This window comes from Sphaerodactylus townsendi, linkage group LG10, assembly GCF_021028975.2.
Source record: "Sphaerodactylus townsendi isolate TG3544 linkage group LG10, MPM_Stown_v2.3, whole genome shotgun sequence".
NCBI lineage: Eukaryota > Metazoa > Chordata > Lepidosauria > Squamata > Sphaerodactylidae > Sphaerodactylus > Sphaerodactylus townsendi.
Window position 1 is genome coordinate 61926729 of NC_059434.1, and position 12991 is coordinate 61939719.

Genomic DNA, 12991 nt, shown 5'->3' on the forward strand with positions numbered 1-12991 from the left:
GGGCTCTTCTTATATTCTTATTCCTTATGTTAATTAAAAAATGAAATTTTAACTCTACCTTTTCCCACTTCCTAGTTATCTTCCAAAATAATGTAGAGGCACAATCCTGGACTTGGATCTGGAAGGCCTAGGTTCGAATCCCTGCTCTGCCATGGACGCTTTCTGGGTGATCTTGAGCCAGTCACATATTCGCAGTCTAAGCTGCATCCCAGGATAAAATGGAATGAGGATGGAAAGAATGAAGGATGCACTGCTTAGCTCCTTGGAGGAAAGGCAGAATTTTAAAAGTACTATATTGATAAAAGAGTCCCAGGTGTTTCACCTCTAGGCTGGTGATTAAAACCAACAACTTTGGTTTTAGGACAATTTCATGCCTACAACTTAAATATCAGTTAGATAGTATGATGAACCAGGAATAGTGTGGAGAAAATGTCCCATTCTGCAGAAGGGTTCCTGCCTCATCATTTTGCTGCAGGTATGAAGACTGAGAGAGAGAGAGAGAAAAGTCTTCTACAGATCTGGCCTGAACAACCAACACAAGAATGTTTTAAATATCTGCTTTGTGGAGTGGGTGGCCAAGTCAGATATCAAAGTGCCTGAATGAAACCCCTAATCAAGGTGCCTAACCTTACCCCATCCCACTTCCTTGCTCAGATTCAGGCAAATCTGTGATAAAACTCTCATAAGTGAGATCTTCAGACAAATTTACCTCTAAGATACCTACTCACTGGAAAAGACAATAATACTAGGAAAAGTAGAAGGCTGGGGGGGGGGGAACCAAACATGAAATTGACTGACACAAAGAAAGCAAGGCCCTCAGCTTGCAAGACCTGAGCAAGCTGTTAATGACAGGATGTTTTGGAGGTCATTAATTCACAGGGTTGCCATAAGCTGGAACTTGAAGTGATTTGACTGCACATAATGCACACACATAGATCAAATCAAGCCTGAGGCCTCCCTAGAAGCAAAAATGACCAAGTTGAGGCTATTGTGCTTTGGTCACATTGTGAGAAGACAAGAAGGAGTTGCCAAAACAATCATTCCAGGAAGGCAGCAGGAAAAGAGAAGGACCAAACATGAAACAGATTCACTGTAAAGGAAGCCAGGATCATCTCTTCTTTCCCGCTTCCCAGGCCCAGGTTATGATCTCATGTGTGGTGGTTATTCAGCACCTTGGTCAGGAGGAAGTCAGACTTTGGTGAAGAAGAGGGAGGCCGTGTGGCTGGTGATGCACCATGTGTGCTGGGTGGGGGGCATGAGAATTGAGACTGAACTTTCTATTTGTATGCCAGGAATTAAGCCAAGTACATGCAGCCTCTGCCTCCTCATGCTGCTTCCCAGTCACACAACCCACTGGGGCAACAGCCCCCTTTCTCCTCTTCACATGCTCAGGAGAGCAGTACCCACAGCAGCTGGAAGGGCAGCCCAGTGACTGCTGCTGCCCTGCTGCCACCTCTCAGCTGCTGTACCCCTCAAGTGGTCCCAGAAAGTGGTCCAGGGCAATAGTCCCCCTGTACCCCCTCACTATGCCACTGGCCACCCCTTCTCTTTCTATGCACCATGCAGCTCCCCATTTACTCCCTAGATCTGGTTCTGTAAATAACCGAAAGAAAGGAAGGAAAGAAGGAAGAAAGGAAGGAAGGAAGAAAGAAAGAAAGAAAGAAAGAAAGAAAGAAAGAAAGAAAGAAAGAAAGAAAGAAAGAAAGAAAGAAAGAAAGAAAGAAAGAAAGAAAGAAAGAAAGAAAGAAAGAAAGAAAGAAAGAAAGAAGGGGCTTTAAAAACCAGTGAGTCTCTAAAGTCCTCAAGGCTACTTGGATTATTTTGATCCAAGTCCTTCCACAGGGCGATCCTATCCTTGTTTATGCCACAACCAGTCCTCCAGTCTTGGAGCATCAGAGCACCCTTTTCACTTTTGGACATTGTGGGCAGGGTTAAACAATAAATTTCTATATAAATAGGTTTGCATGCCAATTAGGACAACAGCAGTGTAATCCTATGCAGAGTTGAGAGACTGGAATAATTTTTGTTCAGAATTTGCATATACTTAAAAATACTTCTACATTGTTATTCCACACGATGCATTGAAAATAGGCTGGGAGGGTGAACCCAGGTTGAGGTGAAGTCCTTAGGACTTTAAGGAAGTATATTAGCATCCTAAATAAATTAAATCATAAATCTAGACTCCTGGTGTGCTGTGCTGTCCTAGCAGGTTTCGTCGGAATCGACTGCCAGTCTGCTCAACCGGCTTTACTTCAATGCTACCTGCCTCCAGGATTGCACAGATAACGCCTAGGCATTTTCAAGGGCTGTGATGTCTGGAATCTACCGGCTATTGTGGGTTTTCCAGGCTCTGCTGTTGTGGTCTGGTCATTTTTGCTCCTGTGAAGCACTAGGAGCAAAAGCAACACAGCCACACAGCCCAGAAAACCCACAATCATGCCAAGATCTGGACTGCAAATCCCATAGACTCCAGCAGGAGAGACTAAAGGCCCCTTCTGCACATGCAGAATAATGCACTTTCAATCCACTTTCAATGCACTCTGCAGCAGTGCAGAATAGCAAAATCCACTTGCAAACAATTGTGGAAGTGGATTGAAAGTATTATTCTGCATGGCGGAAGGGTCCAGAAGGATTCTCTCCAGCCAGTCCCTGAGTCGTGGGTCTTCTGCCCCAGAGCTTAATGCTTTAGAAACCCTTTTTGTTGTAAACTGGGCTCAGTGAAAAGCGGAAAGGTAAAACCGGAGGAAAAACAGATCCCTTCAACTGGACATTTGTCTGGATCCCGCTTTCTAATGGATCCAAATAGTCCTTGGAAAGGAAAGACTTCTAGGATCTCAGCAGAGATGGCGGAATTAAACTAAGGCCTCTTCCGCACTTTCAAACCACTGTCACAATTGTTTGCAAGTGGATTTTGCTATTTGGCACAGTAAAAACCAGCTGCAAAGTGGTCTGAAAGTGGATTGAAAGTGCATTATTCTGCATGTGTGGAAGGGGCCTCAGTGGGACCGGGACCCAGTTTAATTGGGTTGTGCACAGAGTCATCCAACACTCTCCTCTCAGTGTTGAATGAAACCAGCTGGTTCATTTTAATCCTAATTTAGGAATTTAAAGCCAACACGTTTTTTGAACATATACATGTTGTGTTCATTTTCCCCAGCCGAAGTGACCCATTCATTTCCATAGGTGGGACTTTTAAAAACCTTGCCCTTCTATAATATTCAGCTGGGGATTATCTTTCTCTCTCATCGACGTACACTTACACAAAACACGCACAGCTATTAGACATACACAAACACACCTTATATTTCTGATACAAGAAAATGCCCTAAACTTCGATTTGCTGGGGAAAAAAAACCCTTGTGTTAACCTAAATCATTGTAAGATATTGATGAAAAGGCAAATAAATATCTCATTTCCAGAGTCTTGATCCAGTCTGCAGCGGAATTTCAAGAAATGGGCTAAAAGCAAACAGCTCTTCCACGGCCAAATGTCTAGGCAGAAAATCTACTCTGAACGGGATTTATGTACTTCAATTCTTAACAACAACCGGGCCATGGAAAGGTGCAAATAATCTCAATTAGCTTCAGTGGGATTTACTACCAAAATCAATGGACAAAAACACCCATAGAAGTGAATGGGAGCCATGCAGACCTCACAGCATGGAACTCGCCTTCAACTAGTAATGAGTAAGGTGAACTTCGGCAAGTCCCATTCATTTTAGGGGCGACTGTTCCCTTCACTTCTCAGAGACTTGCAATTAGTCAAGGTTTTGATCACAGGACTATTGTAGCCTGGAGATAGACTCCTGCGCATTCTTACTTATGAGTAAGTGTCAGTCATTTCTGTTTAAATACACTCAGGCTCCGACTGAACGCTTTAAATTGGAGACAAATAGAGTCTTTCCCCCTTGCAATAGGGTCTTTTCCACTTGCATAGGGAATAACTGAGGCTTAAACACTGGTGTAAATCCACCCCACTGAATTCAGTGAAAGATTCTGAAGTGATGGATCGTGTCACTATTTGCCTATAAAGGCCTTCTGAGCCCGAGACTTACCCCAAGCCCAAAATAATAAGAGCAAGATGATCCGCTGTAGCGCCCGCATCAATGGGATAGATTTAAACTCTAGGACTCGCAGGAATCTGTAAGGGTGCTTAAGTACAATTCAGAACAGAGTTACTCCAGTCTAAGTCAATAGGCTTAGATTGGAGTAACTCTTTTCTGGATTGCTCTGTGAATCTGGTTGGATCGCACCTCAAACGATTGGTGCCCCCTGCTTGGCTAGGGGACTGCTACCTCGATCTAAATACTGTTACACTTTTTGCAAATGTTGCCGTTTGACTGCAGGCAGAATTCAAGACTGAGCATTCAGGCCAAGGCTGAATCTGTCCCTTGCAGACTATCAGATAGCCCCTTCCGCACATGCAGAATAATGCACGTTCACAATTGTTTGCAAGTGGATTTTGCTATTCTGCATAGTAAAATCCAGCTGTAAAGTGTATTGAAAGTGGATTGAAAGTGCATTATTCTGCATGTGTGGAAGGAGCCGGAGGGGAGCCCGATCCCATGATCCAAGGCCTGCATTTCAGCCCAGTAGCCTCAACAGCCGTCCAGTCATTCCACGACTTCCCTATAGGCTCAACCCCCCAAAGCGCTTGAGTATTGAGAAGGAGCCAATTGTGCTTCATTCTCGTGCATGATTGTCACTTTTAATATGTGGACTGCATGTTATTGCTTGAACTGTTTCATAAAATATTTGGATAGCCATTTCCCTTCTGATTCGAAGCGGGGCAGGGGTCCAGCAGATATTGTGCAGGGCAGGAAATGTAACGTGTAAGTCCAAAGCCCCGGCCTTCTAATGACTAGTTAGAAAAATAGCCCTTTATTGCGCGGCAGAGGGGGAGTGGAAAGGTCACGGAGCATGAGAAAATACTTACACAGTGAAACACTCGCTTAGAGCTAAGTCCCATGGATTGGCTGCCGGGAGAACATCCTCATATTGCTTAAGGCGGATTAGTTGCCCCTTAACGCGCTCAAACTTCAGAGGAGCAGGAGTCCCCCATACACATTCTTTCAGTGCCTTAGTGCTACCCGAAGAGCATGCAGGGGTGGGGTGGGCTTCCTAGTGAGTGGAGTTAGCTGCTCCAGGTGAATCGTCCAAGGTAAAAGCAAGCGTGGCCTGATCTTACAAAAGGTGCACGTTTTGAAGCACAAGGAAGCGTCTGGGCTGGTTTTCCTGGGACTTCCTTCCAGCTTAGGTGCCATCCTAAAAACACTTCTCCTAGGGAAGTGCCCATTGACTTACATGGGACTTACTCCTGAGCAGAACCACTAAGAGCTTACAAGAAGTGTTCAAGTAACTCACAATGACGCATAATTTGTTCTAGTGGGAGAAGGACATTGGATTTCCCCTAGGAGACTTTGTGATCCGCACACATCAGTTGCTCCCCCAGACCTGCGCTACAATCTTGGCTTTGTTACCTTACACGCTGGTCAAAGCCGTGACTTCGCCCCCCCCCCCCCTGATTTCAATGCCATTCTGTAGACTGTAGCAGCAAGGGTTAGGAGCCAATTCTCCTATTGGCAGTAGGAGTCCCGTGACTCCGGTACCTGGCCCACATTTTTCTTATAAGTGAAATTCCACACAGCATATTTGTAAGTGCCTTTTGATCGAAACAGAACAGACCAGTATATAGCAACCTAAAAAGGGTGCGATTATGTGGCCAGCTGCGGTTCGGTACAGCTCTCTTATTAATGAACAATATGTGCCGTAATTATTTTAAATTAATAGCAATAATATGTTTTCATAAATACCAGTTATTCATCCCGTATCTCCCCTTTAAAATTAAACTAACGTTAAGTTGTTTGAAAGAAATTACACTGGCACTGGATGACAGAGTTTCGCAAACAGTTTTCTCTTGAACAGCCCCAACAAAGTCACTCAGACTACTTCTTTGATGTTTGGGGCCTAGGTAGTCAATTAGTGCTTTTCAAATATATACATATACACCCATACCAACATGGGAGCGATTCTCTTTCTTGTTGGGGAGGCAGTAAGAGCTGTGACTTTAGCAGGGCTTACTTTCAGTGAGATCCAGTAAACTTGCACAGTTAGAAACTGCAGGGACGTATATCAATCCATTTTTTTTTTAGATGGAGGACCGGAGAAACGTCATTCATTCGAAAGAAACATCTGAGCTTTTGAATTTAGTGGTGGTGGTGTGTGTGTGGGGGGGGCATTACTAGAAAACTGTGGCTCTCAGCGACATTATGTTCATGTCGACGCGGCAGTGACAAACTGCCAAATACTTTGGACAACACAGACAAGTTCAGCAGAATTTAGATCTTTGCCCAAAAACCCGGGATCCAAATTAACTTCGGCAAACGAGTATTTGCATCTGAATTCCTCTCCCTCTTCTCATGAGCCTGAACACCAGAGGGCGCTGTTGCACTGCAATAAGGTCGACTCGGAGCATAGGCGAGAAAAACACAAGAGGTAGTGGGAAGGATGCAACGCCAGGCAACCTCGGAGAATGAAACAACAGCCGCCTAAAAGAAAGTTCCGAAAGACGGGCGGCGGCGGCGGCGGAGGGGGGGGGGGGCAACTGAAGCCCCCCCCCCCCGACCCTTCTGGCCCAGATCTAAACGAGTCAGGGATATTGTGATTGCCTTCAGGAGCCACTGTGGGGGGGCTGTCTCTCTGTTGAGAACTGGGTTGCACCCAGCGACAGGAGGGGGGAGGAAAAGGAGAGGGCCTGACTAGGAGGCTGGGCCGGGGGGACTCACCATTGGCGCCGGCGTGTTGCCTGCCGAATAGTTTGCTGCTGGACCCTTCTTTCCTGCTCTCCGGAGAATCATTGAATTCTCCTTTTTTAATATCAGACTCTTTGGAGAAAAGGCATTCGACAGCGGAAGGCTGTACCCCTGAGAGAGAAAGAGAAAGAAGGTCGTTGTTCGGGGGGAGGAAAGGAGAGGCCCACGGGGGGGGGGGGCGGGCGGCTAAGATGGCCAGGCAGACAGAAAAGGAAAGAAAAGCCAGAGTGAAGCAGAAAGCCAGCGAGCCCTTGCCCCATTTGTGGCAAGGTTAAAATTTGTTCTCCTCGCCTCCAACACCTCTCCTCTCCACGGGCACCCCGGACTTCATGAGCCAAGTCAATGTTTGCCATCAGCTTTTCAGCTGTCGGTGGCTAAGGACCTCCTCCCCCCCCCAAAAAAACCCCACAAACAAACAAACAAACAAACAAAAACCAGGAGGCTAAGAAGGCCTCTATCTATGTGCCGCGGAGGTGGAAACAAGCGAGCCAGAGAGCCACGAACACTTAAGCCGGAATGTCAATTTGGTGCCACAGATTTCTAAAGATTTGGTCCCTCGATCGATTGTTGGCGCCACCCAAACAAAACCCACTTGCTGAGAATGAGAAGGGAAGGCTCGGTTAGGAAACCGGCGGCAGGTCTCCTCGGGTGCAACCCAAGCGCCACCAGCCAGCCCGGCTTCTCCGCCCGCGCGCCCATCCGTGTCCTCGAAGGGGGCATTTTACGACGGTGCGAATCATTCGGCTAAGCGGAAATCGATCGGAAATCTCTCTCTTACCTAACTGGACGCAGGCCGACACCAGTTTACGGCAGTTGGACTCCATAGCCCGCTATCTGGAGAAAAAAGAGAGAGAGACGGATCCACATTTAGAAGAAGCCAGAAGACTGAAAAGCATCACAGCTTCTTTTAGTGGGGAAGAGGGGAGGGGGGGGCACGTCAATTGCCGCCCTCGAAAGGGAAAGACTCAGTGGACAGACTTTCCAAGAGACCCCTATGGCTAAACCAGAGGGGGCGGAGGGACCCTCGATCAAATAAGGGCCAGATCCCAAACGCTGTCGGTGGGACTGACTCCTGAGGAGCCACAATTCCGCGCCTCCTCCGCTTCCCGCCCTCGCCTTCCCTTTGGAAACCTTCCCATTCGCCACCCAGTGAAATGGGAGTCTGTCCCCGTCGGTTTCGTGAGTCGGCGCATCGAAATCGATTTAACTGGCGCGCAGGCTCTGGCTTCGGGGGATTTTGAAACAAACGCGGCCGCGATGGCTGACGCGTCCCCCACCCCTAACTGGTGGCATCGTCATTCTAACCCCACGAGGGCTAAATTTAGCAGATGCTTCACCAGACCACAACATACAAAAATGCCTCCCTCTCCCCCCACCCCCCCCGCTCTCCGGCCCATTCAAATAATAATGTAAATTCATGTGCAACACTGGACGCCTGGAATGCGACTAAGGCCGCTGCCTCTGGGGATGTTTCTCACTTCCAGAACCGTCTCCAGCCACAAACACTTGGAAGAATCATTATCGGGGAGGGGTGTGTGAAAAAAAAGTGGAGGTCGTATAGCTTTTGGCCGGGGGTGCGGAAATCGCGCGGGGGGGGGGGGTGTTGAATTCAAGTGACTCCGAATGAAACTTACACCCAAGGCTCGCTCTAATAAACAATTTAACTAACTCACAGTCAGATCCAAAACGCTCCCCGGTTTACAGCCCAGCCTTTTCCACCAAGCATCAAACAGACCGAAAGGGAATTTAGTTCCACTTCCAGAAGCCAAACTGCCAGCCTTGGGAAACAACTAACGAGTCCCGCTCTCTATAGGAGGGGCAGCGGCCTTACTTTAAGCACCCTTGCTGGGGGGCAAGTCCCTTTGGGCAGCGTGGGGCTTACCCCCGGGCAAACGGGCCGACCAGTGTTTTAGCCGCACAGTTGGATCCTCTGCAGTGCGCATGAATGTGTTTGGGTTTGGGCGCATCTAAGTTGCCCCTTTCCGCAGATGCAGAATAATGCACTTTCAATCCACTTTCAATGCACTCTGAAGCTAGATTTTACTGTGAGAAATAGCGAAATCCGCTTTCAAACCATTGCAAAAGTGGATTGAATGTGCATTATTCTGCATGTGCGGAAGGGGCCTAACCGGGAAACCTTTGGGGCCTGCAAAAGTCCGGACTGCTTTGTTCCGCTCCAGGGCGTCTGGTCTGGGTCTGACTTGGGCTTTTGAAACTGCTGGGGAAGGAAGGTGAAGAGGCCTGTCACTCCCCCCCTTTAAATGTGTCGTCACAAGCCAAGCCATGGCAGCAAGGCGGGGGTGGGGTTAGATTACACGTCAAAGTTCGGCGACCCCCTGGGATCGTGGGGCAGGAAAGCAGGGTCTCTGGGTGAAACGCTGGGATGGAGTTGCCTTCCAATGAGAGAAAATGCCATGCTGGGGAATAGGGAAACAGCCATCCGGGATCTTGCGGGGATGGGGGGGGGGGGGGCTGCGCCCGACTTGAAGTTGCCCGACTTGAAGTTGAAGAGGCCCATCTGGGGGAGGAGGCCCAGGCGGACAGGTGGTCCCGCGACCTCCCCCCCCCACATCCTTGTGCGAAGGAAGGCGGAGGCGCTGGGGTGTTGCTTTTAAAAAGTCTTTGGGGGACTTTGCTGATGACCTGCGGGGTGGGGCAGCGAAGAAAGGCTTCCTGCCTGCCCCTCCGTCGCCCACCCAGCCAGCTGCCTAACTGGGCTGTCTCTTTACCCCCACCCCCCCCAACCTGGACAGCCCGGCCCCTGCCTTGACGAGGGGGGGGGGCGCTCCCCGAGACCCCTTCCCCGCAGCTCCAGATTTTCGTAATTCTGCAGGGTTTTTAATTTTTTTAAACCACAGGATTAGCTCCTGATTGAGATGTCTGTTCGGGAGATATTACAAAAATCATTATCAGCGTCCTCTCCTCACTCGATATGAAGTAACACAGATGGGATTTTATTAGTCCAGGCTTCAAATGTTTGCTTATGATAATTTAGGTAGGAAATTTGCATGTCATCATGGTTTGGGTAACCTCCCCCCCCCCTTCAACGCTCTTCCCCTTCAACGGGGGTATTCCAGACTGCCCTTTGCTTCCAAGCCATTGAGGAGCCGATAAAGAAATGCATGCTTGAAACTCGCCAATATTTTAAGAAGGAAACGATCGATAAACAAATCAAGAGTCCGGTGGCCACCAATAATTTTTCCTGGATACATCCGGGGCCCCCTTCCTAGAAAGAGAGTCCAGAGAATTGCAACGGAATTTCCCTTGCAGTTCAAGCTCCAATCCCACTAATTATATGCAATAAAGGCCCATTCCGTTCAATGGGAGCTACTCCTTAGTAAATGAAATTGGAGGGTCCGATTCAAAGGAAATTTCGTTGCAGGTCGCGATTTGGATTTCAACCTTCTTTGGAAACCCAAACAGCAGTGGGTGTACTATTCCTCCACCTCCCACACGCAGCCTGATCCTAAACACACATACACGGAAGTAGATTCTCCTGGACGCACCAGTCCAAGTGAGTCAGGATCGGGACGTCTCGAAGGCCAGTGAGATGCTGATTTTGGAGAGTAGCTCTACAGCTGTAATTCTCCAGGCCCTCGATATTCCCAGCCAGAGACAGAAGAAAGTGGAGGCCCGTTCCCAGTAAGTGGAGGCCCGTTCCCAGGCCTAGTATATGAGCGGTGGCGAAACGGTTTGGGAAGGCAATTTAGGAACCCCCCTAATTCCTCTCTGAAGGTCCTTAAACCAGTTCTGTCAAGACAAGGCAGGCATGGCAAATTCCGTCGCCCCGGCGCAACGCCTGCCCGGATGGCCAATTTATCTAACAAATTGAGACATACAACTTTCATTTTCCTCCCCCACCTTCCTCCAAAAACTCGGACGGATTCGGTTCATTGCAAGCCTGGAACTCCAGTCTCCCCTTTAAACGCGCTTCCTAAATCCCCGTTTCCGAACCTATAGGAGTGTGCGTGCGTTGCGTGCGGGTATGTACATGTTTGCACGCCTCTATATGCATTTGCACGCCTTATACTACAGGGGTGGCTGTCCCCGACGCATCTATGGCGGAGCAAGTCAGGCGCTGATTCAAAATAGCGACAAGTTTAGGATTATTGGGTTGTGTGAAGAGGGGACAGGTTTTTTGCTTCGGAAACAAATGGCCGGGCTCAATCGGTTAATGAAACGCCAGGCCAATCGAACCGGATCTGATCCGAAGTTTAATAAAAAAAACGACCCTTATCTGGCCTGTGAATATTATTTTTGGAAGCCGCTGCGACGCTGATTTACGTGGGAATAATCCCCTGGATCAAATGAATGGCACAGATCACCCAATCATTGGGGGGGGGGACGATAGTGATTACGGGTAGATTCGGGCTGATCAAATCGGATCCTCTCTACACCTTTGCACGCGGTTTGACGATTTTTTTTTTAATATACAAAAAAGAACGTGCTGAATTTCCAGGCCTTCCGTCTCTTTTATGTATTTTACAAGCAAGACACACAAGTAATAAGTATGGATTTTGAAATAAACACGTCGGCACACAGACAGGCGGGCGCGCGCCAGGAACCGGGGCTCAGACGGAGTTTTCTCTTCTCCGTGCAAAGCGGCACAAGCGGCGTTTGCACGGGATCGGGGAGCCCGCATTTGACAACCGCCCGGAGCGGAAGCGCTTTCTTTAATTGCTTTAAAAAAAAATGCGGTAAGTAACCTTCACTTTGCAAGGCAACGGGCCTGGCAAAATCTGTCGATAGGCGTCAACCGGAGCCACCGACAGGCTCCGGTTTTTATGCCTTTAATGCCGAGAAAGGTTTAAGGTCGCCGGTGGCGGGACCGGCCCCTTCCTTCCCTCCGTTGCCTCGCAGTTTTTGCGGGATCCCACGCCGGAGCCCGCCCCCTTTCCCGCTCTCTTCGTGTCCCCGTGGGTCCATTTGTGTCTCATTTAAAGATCCCTCTCTTTTTTCCCAAAAAGAAAAGGCCGCTTTGGAAGAAATGAGTTTGTTTTCAGTCATAAGCAACTCAGAGGCGAACTTTGGAAGAAAGGAAGTCCGACAGTAGTCGGAGTAGGTGATAGTAAGAATAACAACAAGAATTCCTCAGCCAGAGCACTGTTGGCTCTAAGTGGCGGCCCCTGATCCTAAGAGGAGTGACTGCGCCAGCAGAAACATAAACACGGCGACGAGGGAAAGGTAATTTCACTACCGGGAGTGAGGTTATAGGACCGAAATGAGTTGTTCCTTCTCCGGGCTGCTACTTGCAGGCCTAAGACGGGGGCTCGAACTTCCAGCCCGCAGAACAACAAGTCAGCCACAAAGCGGACAGCACCGCCAAGAAGACCCGCAACGGGTCCTACTGGGTTCTGTCTGTTTGTGGTGGCGCGTCCTGAAATGCAGGCGCGCTTGGGGGGGGGGAGGGGGGGAAGCCGGCCAGCGTGGTGCGAGGTCTGGGCTCCGGATGAAACTGGGGATCGGCCGGGATGGAGCTGCGACTCGCTGCCCCCCCCTTCACCCAGGGCCCCAAGAGCGGCGCCCGCCCCCAACTCCCAGCCGCGGCTGCAAGCAGCATAGCCGGGCCCCAGCGCCACAAATCAGCCGCCGGCCGAGTGGAACCAATCGGCGGCCCCGCATAGTCTCACACCGCCGCCGGGGGGAAGGCGGGCGGGCGGGCAGGCAGGCGGGCAAGGCGGGGGTTGTGCTTACCGGCTGCCTGGCTGGTGCTCCGGCACGGCTGGCCCGCGGCGTGTGGGTCGACTGGGCAGGTCCTCGGGGCGTCCCAGTGGCGAGGCCAGCCTGAGGCGGGGCGCGGGGGCGCGGGCGCGGGCAGGCGGCGGGGCGGCCGTCCGTCGAGGAGGGTCCGGGGCGGCCTGCGGCTGGCTGGGCTCGGCGGCTCCCTCTGCTCTCCGCTGCTGGCCGCTCCGCTGGGCTGGGGGGGGGGGGGAGCCGCGTGACGTCAGCGGAGATGCCACCAAACTCCGCTCCGCCGCCCGAGCAAGAGCGAAAGCGAAGGGGAGCGGAACCGGGGGGGGGGGAAGGAGGAGGAGAGGAGACGAGACGTGGGGGGGGGGGGGGAAGAGAGCGTGGGGGGGAGAGATAGAAGTGGGGGGTGGGGGAGAGGAAAGACTTCACCCAGCCAGCCGGACTCAGAAAAGCCAGAAAGTGAAATCTGCAGGGGGGGCGGTGGGGGAG

The 12991-nt window shown here is 50.2% G+C and overlaps 1 protein-coding gene across 3 annotated transcripts in view; it reads right to left on the bottom strand.

Annotated features, from left to right (window-relative positions):
- PITX2 (paired like homeodomain 2) overlaps positions 1–12811 on the bottom strand; it is a 33068-nt gene extending 20257 nt beyond the window's left edge. Inside the window, exons 1-3 of one of the 3 annotated variants that reach the window (XM_048509506.1) lie at positions 12506–12811; positions 7590–7645; positions 6785–6922 (exon numbers count right to left, since the gene is read on the bottom strand). In XM_048509506.1, the coding sequence (XP_048365463.1) occupies positions 6785–6922; positions 7590–7635 (184 nt within the window). In that variant the 5' untranslated portion in view covers positions 7636–7645; positions 12506–12811. Of the gene's footprint in view, positions 1–6784; positions 6923–7589; positions 7646–7833; positions 7854–12505 lie in introns of those variants that run through there. The other 2 variants (XM_048509507.1, XM_048509508.1) reach the window with 2 other exon arrangements.
- Between the last annotated feature and the right edge of the window lie 180 nt (positions 12812–12991).